The 10711-nt window shown below is 37.7% G+C and overlaps 1 protein-coding gene across 1 annotated transcript in view; it reads left to right on the forward strand.

Annotated features, from left to right (window-relative positions):
• The window catches only part of TDRD7 (tudor domain containing 7), a 47325-nt gene extending 36627 nt beyond the window's left edge, over nucleotides 1-10698 (forward strand). The window contains exons 9-17 of the mRNA XM_009328932.1: nucleotides 1557-1668; nucleotides 2537-2739; nucleotides 2885-3019; nucleotides 4667-4753; nucleotides 4917-5051; nucleotides 5379-5489; nucleotides 6982-7472; nucleotides 7796-7956; nucleotides 10211-10698. Of these exons, the coding sequence (XP_009327207.1) occupies nucleotides 1557-1668; nucleotides 2537-2739; nucleotides 2885-3019; nucleotides 4667-4753; nucleotides 4917-5051; nucleotides 5379-5489; nucleotides 6982-7472; nucleotides 7796-7956; nucleotides 10211-10431 (1656 nt within the window). The 3' untranslated portion in view covers nucleotides 10432-10698. The remainder of the gene's footprint in view (nucleotides 1-1556; nucleotides 1669-2536; nucleotides 2740-2884; nucleotides 3020-4666; nucleotides 4754-4916; nucleotides 5052-5378; nucleotides 5490-6981; nucleotides 7473-7795; nucleotides 7957-10210) is intronic.
• Nucleotides 10699-10711: the final 13 nt, after the last annotated feature.

Raw genomic sequence — 10711 nt, forward strand, 5'->3', positions numbered from 1 at the left:
TACATGGTCAATTCCTAAATATGCTGCACTAGCATTCTCTCCTTTCTTGCCCTGAAGTTCTTCTATTTTCGGTTATATGAGAAATTAAGACTTTTTTTAAGTTATGTGACTGCCAAAATTAAATGGTCTTTAAGGTTTTTTCCATAAATAGTTCGAGGTTTGGGGTTTCGTTTTGGGTTTTATGTGGGACTGGGCCCTAGCACTTTTGTACTGAAAATGTACCTTTGATAGTCTTAGGAGGAATGGGTGTAGTAGCACGATTTGGAGTGGGACAGAGGAAGGGAAAGGGAAGAACAAAATTCACTTGCTTATAGATCTTGTTTGTAGTCTTGTGCTGAAGTATCTATTACATGCACTAAATAGCAAGACGATGAGAAGGATATACTTGTGTTCCCTTCCAGGCAGATCTGGTATTCTGGGAGTTATATGTAGTGTGCATTTTAGTTAAACCCCTTTGAGATTATTTAACTCCTCTGTTAAACTTTTCCTGGGCCAAGCAGACTCTTCTTGCCATCTTAAATGAAACTAGAACATACGATAGAACTGTAAAAAACGTTTCAAACTTCTCCATTATTTCTTGCCTAGTCAAACATTAATGATACCTTTTTATCTTTTGCTTCTTCTCCCCGTTAGGTGACTTTTTACCCAGGTCTGCCTAACATACTTCTAAAGTTGATCCATTTCATAAATATTTAAATAGCACATGTATTAGAATTGAGTTTTTTCTGAAAGTTAGTGTGATACCCTTCAGCTGGAACTTGGAGGGTGGTGTCAGAACTCAGTTTTGTTAAAGATTGTTGGGTTTAGAGGAGTGGCAAGGACATTGGTAGCAAGCTTGCCTCTAATTTCTCTCTAGCTAGAGCTATCAGCCGAAAGAAGGCTACCGCTTTATTTTGCAGCATTTGCTGATTATCCTCTGACACAGTGTTCAGATTCCCATTTCAGTATTTGCTATGCAGACATTTTGCATGACAGAATTTAGAAAAAAGTTGTAAAAAGCCCTGTCACAGTCGTCTTTCTCTCACTTTAGCGCCAAATATTTGCTGCCAATCAGTAGTTTCCCTACTGGTTTCCTGCATTGCCTGTGGTATTTGTATCAAAGTTACTATAAGCATAAATCAAAATTATTCTCTTAACGCTGTAAAAACAAAAGGCAAAACATAGAACGGCACTTCAATGGTATTTGACTTCTCAACACTTTCAAAACTTTACAAATAAAAATTGCAGCTTTATTACCTTTCTTCATGTGGCTTGAGGTAATATGTGCTGGGTCTTTCCAGTACTGTTCCTATTAAGAGCTGAGATTCTGTGGAACAGTTGGAGAGGATGGTTTTACAGAGATCTTGAGAAGAAGGCTTTCCCTGAAAACTCTGAACATTCAAGTGGTGAAATAAACATGAGATCAATAGCATTATATAGTATTAAATTAGTGAAAAGTGATTTGTCTGTGGCTGCACAGAGAATGTGATAATTGAATACATTTTCCCTAGACTCAAGAAAACGTATTTACAATTATATTCATGATCTTACGCTTTTATTCTCTTTTCCATTATCAGGTATGCTATGTTGATCATGGCTTCAGTGAGTTTGTTGAAAGCAACAGTGTGTACAAACTACAGAAACAGTTCAATTTGCTTCCTTTTCAAGCTGCCAAATGTAAACTGGCAGGTAAGAGAAAGCCAGTGTTGACTTATACAGCTTGCTGTTGCACGATTTATGGATTGAAGCATCTCACTCTGGGAGTTTTGATCCTTGTTTGTAATAACTCTATGTATGTTAGATTTTGTCCAAGACAGCTAGTCTAAGCAGATGCAGGTAGGCATGGAAAGAAGGAAAAGGAAGGAAGGAAGGATGTGAAGGAAAGTTTTATAAAGAAACCTTGGTATTGGAAGACCTTGATATCCAGTCTCTCTGTAACGGAGCTTAGTTGTTTCTACACTTAGCTTGGATGTCTGTGTCCCTTTAATATATGTGAGCCTAAGGAAATACAAGGAAACGTTTGCTGTTGTGTGAAGCAATGTACTAGCACAACTCCTTTTTCCAGAAATGAGGCACATCTGTTGTGGCCAGGTCAGGCAATATTGCTAAATATGATCCTATTTAGTTATTTTGAAGTGATCCTTCCCCTTTCAGTACTTGCAGGCTTCCTAGACTGCTGGAAATTATCTACCTACCTAAAACTGGTAAGCATTTCTAACCCTTTAAAAATATTTTATTTTAAATATATAAAATTGCCATGAATGAGCTTTTGTTTGTTTGTTTAATACTTGGATGCATTCCTTTTTTCTCTACACATTTTGCCTCGACTCTTTCTGAAGAGGATCTTTTTTTTTTACTTTTTTTTTCTTTTTCTCCCCACCCCCCGATGGCTTTCTGTATTAAAAAAGTGGAAATTAAGCAGAATGCAAGTAGGAGTGCAGTGCAACTTTCCTGCTACATCCTGATTCTTGGAAAGATTCCTGTTGCAAACACAGACCTGGTTATTATTTTTCCCTTTGAATACAGTGATACATAAAAAGTATGGTGTGTCTTACAGGACTGGAAGTCTTCTGTGATGATCCAGTTCTAGTAAAGACTGTGGAATCACAGACATGCTCCAAGATATTTGCTGTGGAAATACTGGAAAAGAGTGATACTCCTCTTCTTGTTCTCTATGATACTTCTGGCGAAGACGATATCAACATCAATGCTACTTGTCTGAAGGCGTTGTATGACAAGTCCCTTGAACTTCACCTACAGGTACCATTTTCCTGTTTCCTTCTTAATTCATTAAAAATCATTGACTGCTAAGGTCTTGGATGGACAAAAAACAGTACTCAGAAATATGCTCAGTTTGTGTGTGCGGTTTTTTTCCCCCTTTCTTGTCAAAATCTTACCGTTGCAGGTAGATGCACTATATACAAATGTCAGAGTAACCAGTGTTTTCTCTGACGGAAGCCTGTACTGCCAAGTGCCATCTAAAGGCTTGTCTAGACTTTCTGAAATCTTGCAGAAACTAGAAGACTACTTCCATTACAAGGTGGGTTCTATGGTGAGAGAAGTAGTGATGTCATGTAACTTTTCTTCAGAGTGTACCTATCATTTTCCTTGCACATAAGTTCAAGTTTTTGAGAAAGCCATAGACTATTCAAAAAGGCTATAAATTCTCTTCCTAGTCTTTTGGGGTGCATCCTTCAGCGTGAAAAGTGTCTTTTGATTCTTTCTTGTTCGCAAGCTGTCTCTAAGGCTTCAGTAACTACTTATAACTTTCCTTGAATAGTTAGAACAGTAACAATGGAAACTGCATCAGATTGGTATAAAGCCTGTGGAGATACTGCCATATTTTTTTTCTGGAAGTTTTACTTACATGATGGAGTTGAGGTGCATAAACAGCCTGGCCCACAGCACACCCTGCAAAGTGACAATAAAAGCAGTGTAACCAAGGTCTGTTCTTTTTAGCCTGGCTTCCTTGGGGATTCAATGGCTTTGATCTGATCTGCTGCATATCTTGCCCTTTGTACCTAATTTCAACTAGAACTGATGAATAGGAGGCATTTTCAAAAGTCTTAAGTTGCTTTAAAATAGGCATGTGGCAGAGAAGTCTGACATTCCACCAGCCATTTACAGACACATGCAACAACTCTTACTAGACTCGAGAATTTATACAGAAGAGAAGAAATTTTAAGAGAATCTAATTTGTTCAACAGTCAACTGAGCCTTAGAGAATCAAACCATGAAATGCAGATCCTTGAAGGTCCTGTTAGAACTGCTGCTTGTGAAACTACTCTGTTAAAATGTTTTTAGGTGTAGAAGTTGAGCGTTAGACCTGTTGTGGAACACAGACCATCTGGAAATACTTTATATTGAACATGTCTCGGTTATCAAGATTCAGTTTCAAGCAAGCTAAACACTGAAGGAAAGCATGTAGAACCCTGAAAGGTTTAGCAACACAAAGGCAGGCAGCCAGACAGGTATTTCAAAAGTTTGGATTTTCTGGACAGAGTGTGTGTTAGGTTCTTGTTGCTATCAAAGAGAGACCTTGACATTCAGAATCTTTTAATAACAATCTGTATATGGGGGTAAAAGACGCAATCTTGACTTTGCAGCTTATCTTGAGGGTTTTTATTTTGCCTGAGAATTTAAACAAACTAAGCTGTTGATGGGTCTTCAAATGGAGTTTCTTTATGGTTTTTTAGTGTAGCCATTGTCTTGTCACATGATTTAGGATCATCATGGTGAGTGTCACCCCATGAGACTCTCATTTGAGTCAGTAATAAATTTAGTTTGTTAAATTATGTCAACAAATGATGTGTTCTAGAATATAAGGTAGGAGCTTCTTCAGTTGTCTGTCACAGCTTTAAACTGCTCTTGCTTTTCAGAACATTGAAGTAATGGTTGGTAATTTCATATTCTGCGTTTCCAAATGTGGCTTTTTTCCCCTGGCAGTTTATATTCTCTCAGTTTCCCTGTAAAATACACAGCTTGGAATTAAAGCTTTACCGATTGGGGAAGCTTAAAACAACGTGATAAGACACGCTTCCGAGGCTGGAAAGAGACTTTGTATTTGAAACAAGTGTTTTTGTTTCTCAGAACTCTTTATTCCATGTGTGGCTTTTGAAATGGTTAGTCGAGTGCCAGATAGTAATAGCTCCATGCTTTTTAACTTCTGTTTTTATATTTGCAACAGACGCAGACATCTGAGTTTAATGTATCGCTACCTTTCTGTGGCAAAATCTGCTTGTTTCCTTCCAAAGGAAAATGGGCACGTGTAGAGGTAAGAAGTATTCAAAGAACAGCTACAAGTTTTCCTACATAGAAATGGCTCTTCTTTTTGTTCAGCTAAATCTGAAGCCTTAGTTTCTGTGAAACTTGTTATAGTATATGTGTCACTCTTGTGTTTTTAACCTCAAAATGATGCTCTTGCCTTCTTCTTTCAGATAAGAATTATTCACACTAGACGGGCTCTTGATGTGCAGTTCATGGATACTGGAACAGTTGCAACTGTAAAAGTATCGGAGCTTAGAGAAATCCCACCACAATTCCTGAGAGAAGTAATTGCAATACCTCCTCAGGTATAAAGACATGTTAAAGCTAACCTATGCTAGATTTCTTGGCAGGTTTATAGTGCTCCTACTTCAAGGTTTATGTAATGAAATTTTGTTTTGTTGAATAACATTCAACATTGGAGTGTATTTCATTGTACATCTTTGCCTGAAATAAATCATAATGTAGTCCTGTGTATCGACAGGATGTTGTGTATGGTTTTGCATATTCCTCTGTCTCTTTCTGTTTGTTATACATTATTGAATCTGTCAGCATTAATGAAGTTTCTGTGAATAGGAACTTGTGGACTAGTTTCCATATTACTAAATACCTTGTATACTTAATTCTGTCCTTAGGCTATAAAATGCTGCCTAGCAGATCTGCCTCCTAACACTGGCATGTGGACTCCAGATGCTGTACTGTGGCTGAGAGACACTGTAATGAATTGTCCTGAATTTAGCATGAAGGTAAATAGTCAAAATGCCTATGTGACTTAAAATCCATAGGCATGTGGAAAGAGCATTGAAATAACAACTCTAGAAGCTTAACCACTGATCACATTGATTTTTGTTATAGAAGTTTAAAAGTTTGTAGCCAGCTCTTGGACATAAATTCTATACAAAGTCCTTTTCTTAGGACATTTGGCATAAAACTTATTTGCTTAAGCCTGGTAAAAGCTTCTCTTTCCCCCTCAAGAATTTAGCAACTTTCACATTAGCCTTTCGCATTTTGCTGTCCCAGTCCAAATACGCAGCTAGAGTTATTTTACTAGCTGATAAGAAAGAAACACGGTTGTTAATGTTTCACCACATAAAAAGATACAACTGTAGAGTTAATCTTAAATTATTTTTATGCCTCTTGTGAGCATAGCTTTTTCTCCTTCTTATCTTGGAAAGCAGCTTTATTTTTTATTTGCTTTTTCTAATCCAGTGTGATTTAGTATATGCTACTGTATACTTAGAATTTCTGTTATCTTTGAGATAAAATTATTTCCGCTTGCAGTGTATCCTATCCAGTTTAATTAACTGAAAACACCCTTCTAAAGGAAATCTATTACTAAGTACAGACTAAACAAAGCTAATTTCCTCTTAAAAATCGGATTCCAGATACTGACTGTCACAGCACTTTGAAAAAGTGTTTTGTAGCTTTCCTTTACCTTTTTGCTTGCTTTAACACTGGAGAACGTATAGATAAAACATAGCTCCTCTTAGTCTGGGACTTAACGACTGTTGCATCTGGCTTTTCTAAACATCCTCTTCCAAGATAGTTTGAGTTTGGTACTAATTTTTGCTTGATTAAATAATAGGCAACAGATGTATGCTTTAATTGTGGAAAGTTTTTATTCTTGGCTAGGAAAATCAACAGAAGAATCTGTAAAGAAGTGTTATATACTTTGTCAAATTAAAATTTCAGTGCTTTACTATCAATAATGCTAGCATATCTGATGTTAAATAGGAAATATTTTTATGTCTGTGCTTGAAAATTATTCACGATACAAACCTGGAAGCTTTTTTTAATCTTTTTTTTTTCCCATCTGTAATTTACTAGGCTTCATCTCCCATAATGACAGAAAGGATTTTGAAGGATTAAGTGTTAATATTTAATACCATTACTTAGTTGTTTAGATATGTATGGACAATGGCTACTGTTCTCCTGAAAACTAGAGTTGTACACACAGTACTGAGATTGAACCTGTTGCGCAGAACAAAACTCAATTTAAGCTTTGTATTTGCTTTACATTAGTGGAATAGCTGCAAATGTTCTTTTTAGCTGCTGTGAGTTGCCTACTATTCAACAACTTCATTAACGTATTTGAGGGGACCTTGAAAATACTTCTGTGCATATAGAATGCAATGAACTGTTGCCACTTTTCTGTTAAAGGCTTTAGTCTTCTGTACAAAATGAGATGTGCATTTAATAGTTATTAACTGGAAGCTAAACTGTATTTTGTTTTCCAAGGTGGTTAAACAGGATGGTTTGAAGGGAATTGCACACGTTTATTTGTTTGCTCCAGAGAATTTCCCATACATGGATCATAGCGTCAATCGACAGATCAAAAACGCAGACTTGTGGAAGCATCAGAAAGATGTTTTTTTGAGTGTTGCACCCAGTGGGACTAGCTCCACGAAAGTGACAAGTGATGCTGTTTCAGCTCTACGGTTAACTAGTGGAAGGCTAGAGAAGAGTTTCTCTGATTCAGCCAGAGAACCCAGCAGTGCAGTGTCTACCATTGATATGCCTCCACCTCTAGCCTTGTCAAAGACTGGTGAACTCATGGATGTCTATGTCTCGGTGGCCTGCCATCCAGGTCACTTTATTGTTCAGCCTTGGAAAGAGCTACATAATCTGGAAGCCCTAATGGAAGAAATGATCCTGTACTACAGCAGGGTAGAAGAGAAACCTGTGAACATTGAAAAAAACAAGCTGTATGCAGCTAAAATTGAAAATCAGTAAGTAGATACTTAAAAACAAAATCTTTGAAGGCAAGCTTAGCTCTGCTAAGCCAGGCAAGCCTAGCTCTGGTTTGTCTGCATTGCTAACAAGGTGGCAGATGTCCAGTGATATCTGAGAGATTAAGGGAGTAAATGAGGTTGCAGTCTCTTCATGCTTCCAGATTGTAGTTGGAAGAGTTGACTTCTATTCAGGTAATAACAGATCTGGGAAGCCTGAGACATGTTGGTTAAGATCTTTTGGTCGTCTGTTATTTTTCTGATGCCTTGACTGTGTGTGAATATGAAGTCAAATTGTCTATTCTTGTTCTCCCCCTTTTTAGGTGGTACCGGGTCATAGTAAAAGGAATTCTTAGAAATGGGTTTTTGTCGGTGTATGAGCTGGACTATGGTAAACATGAGTTTGTCAGCATAGAGAAAGTACAGCCACTCATGGATACGTTTAGAAAACTACCTTTCCAAGCCATTACAGCTCAGCTTGCAGGTAGGTAGTAAGCATTTACAATTTTTTTTGTTAAAGTCTTACATCAGTGGGGATACCAAATGAACAGAAATGTAAAGTGGACAAAGCCAAAGTTAGTGTTGTAACTGTTTTTTGCTAAAATAAGCATGTACCTGCTTGCAAAAACATGCTTAATGAATGCATGTTTATGTCATCAAAGTAGCTCTGCTTTTCTTCTTGACATAGGTGGTGATTGTTCCGTTTTATTATTTGTTTTTTTATTTTAATGCAGCACTTTTAGTTACCATGTATAAAACTGAAGATCGCTTAAACTTTCCCAGCAGCTGCTTTTCATTGTCATAAACACCTATCGTTTAATGTGTGATGTCTAATATGCAAAGGACACAGGGCAATCAAGACTAAATGTTTTTTGGATCCTTAAACATAACCCATTATGAAATGTGAAAGTTGTTATATATCTGTTGATAAGAACTTATGTTCTGATTATCCTAATCTACATAAAGTTAGAAACTAGATGCTGAGTTTCCGGAGAAGTATTTCTTATATATCTTGCCCCTATTGTAATTTACTGTTTTCCAGTGCATATTTGGAGTCCAAAGTTGCCTGAAATACATTAGTGTTCTCAAACAAACAAACAAAAAAATTCCACAAGGCGGGGGGGTGGGGGGGCTTTCAAGAAACTTAAGTAAGATTAATTTCCTTGAGAATATGGGACATAGAGAGTCTGCATACATCTGATAGAATTTTAAAAAAAAAACATTTGATCTCTCCTTGCTGTCTTCTCTTTCCTTTTCCAAATTTTTCTTTCGTTTCTGCATTGCTCTGAGATGTATGCGTCTCGTTCAGTTGTTGCTTTCTGCTGCTGTTTGGTCAGCACTAGTCTAGGCTTCAGTTGCAGAATATGCTTGTCTGAGGTGACAGGCCACAGAGTTGGTGCTCTGATCCTAGGTTGCCTTTAGTGGATCGTCTTTCCTGCATAGCCTGTGTGATCTTGGGCATTGCTTTAAACTGGTGATGATGGCTGTGTTACCAGCAGGCTGGGGTCCTAGGAGTGCAGTGCTGAAATGAAGCTGATTTCTAGCTGTGTCTGTCTGCTGGGGTAGTACAGGATCCAGCTGAGCAAGCCTGCAAGTCATCCAATTTTCCTGCTTCACAGAAGTAGCTAGTTAAGTTGGCCTCTGAGCTGCTTCATAGTGTCAAAGCGCAGGCCAGCTGAGCCTGGAAGACCGGTAACTATTGTCTTGCTATTCTTCCACTTTTTTCTCTCCTTTTTCATGTGTGCTACCTCTCAGTCTCTGCTCTATTTCCTTGTAAAGTCCCATTTGCTTCCCCACCTGCCTTTCCTGGCATTAATTACCCTTTCTTAACTGTTGATGAAATGTTGACTTCTCATTCCTTCTGTAACCTGCAAGGAGCTGTGTTCCTATATTGACCTGTCCTATCAGCAGCAAGCTGCTGCTAATAATAAAAGCAAAGTGTTGTCACTTTGCTGTTTTGCTTCTTTTATCCATAAGTTGTTGTTTGGGTATTCATGCATGATATTTGAGCCCCTTGTGTTCTAGATGCTGTATACCAGCGGTGGTCTGGGGAGGCTGAATTCCAAGTCTGCAGGAGCCTCTTCTTTCTTGGTGGATTACAGCCATATTGAAAAACCTGTTTGGGTTCTAGCATCACATCCCTGAGCAGGCTTGACTTTGTGGGATACTGTTCTCAAAAAAATAGCAGCAGTTGTGAGGCATTTAGGTGGCATTTCTCTTCATTTCTGCTCTCTGCAGATCTAGTTTGGGACTTGAAGGTTTGGTGGATGTTTTAGTAGCTGATGCTGCTTTGAGATGAACAAAACTTAATCTAAAGCAAGGCCAACAGGACAAATAATTTCAGCAGCCTCAGGCAGAAGAAGACAAAGAAATAGTTTGTTTTGAAAGGATCTTTAGCTTCCTTTTTGTCATGTTTCCTAATATGCCTTGATCATGCATGGCAGCTGATATACTTTGAATTACTCAGTGAGTCAGTGCATTTGCCTTTCAATTCTGCAAACTTGTCCATATCTTTAGACTTCAAGAAAAAAATAAATGTCCTAGTCTCTGTAATATAAAGTTGCTTGTGTGGGAGATGAGTGAGCTTGTGTTTCTTTTCTAGAGTTAAGCTGCATTCAGTAGCACTTGAACATCTGTTTTCTCAAGCATTTAAACTCCCCCCACTTCTTTATAAACTTAATCATTCAGATTGGTCTAGTGTATAAATGACCTTCTGTTTCGCTTTACATTTGTCCTAGGAGTGAAAAGCCAGCAGTGGTCAGAAGAGGCATCAATAGTGTTTCGGAATCTTGTAGAGAAGAAACCCTTGGTGGCACAGATACAGGCAGTTAATGAAAGCACTAACTCTTGGGATCGAAAAATAGTGACTTTTCTCGTGGACACATCTCTTCCAGATACTGATATATGGATTCATGATTTTGTGTCTCAAAGTCTTGTGGAATTTTCGAAGGATGATTAATCACCACTTCTGAAATGTAGCAGCTCAGATTCTTTAGCAATAAAATAAGTAAACAGGCTTTGAAGATAAATTTAACTACTACATGGCCTTGAAGACATGAAGGTGATAAAACTGAAAAATCTGTGTTCTGTGAAAAGGGTTTGTTTAACAAGTTTGGGTTCTGTTGACTTCAGTTGACTTTCTGAAAATTTGCACTTTGTTTACCATTGTAATGCTAGAATGTTTGGGTGAAAATATTAAAAAAGTTATTTATCAATAAAACAATGTTGACTTTTGTTCT

Source organism: Pygoscelis adeliae, unplaced genomic scaffold (assembly GCF_000699105.1).
Source record: "Pygoscelis adeliae isolate BGI_AS28 unplaced genomic scaffold, ASM69910v1 Scaffold127, whole genome shotgun sequence".
Lineage (NCBI taxonomy): Eukaryota > Metazoa > Chordata > Aves > Sphenisciformes > Spheniscidae > Pygoscelis > Pygoscelis adeliae.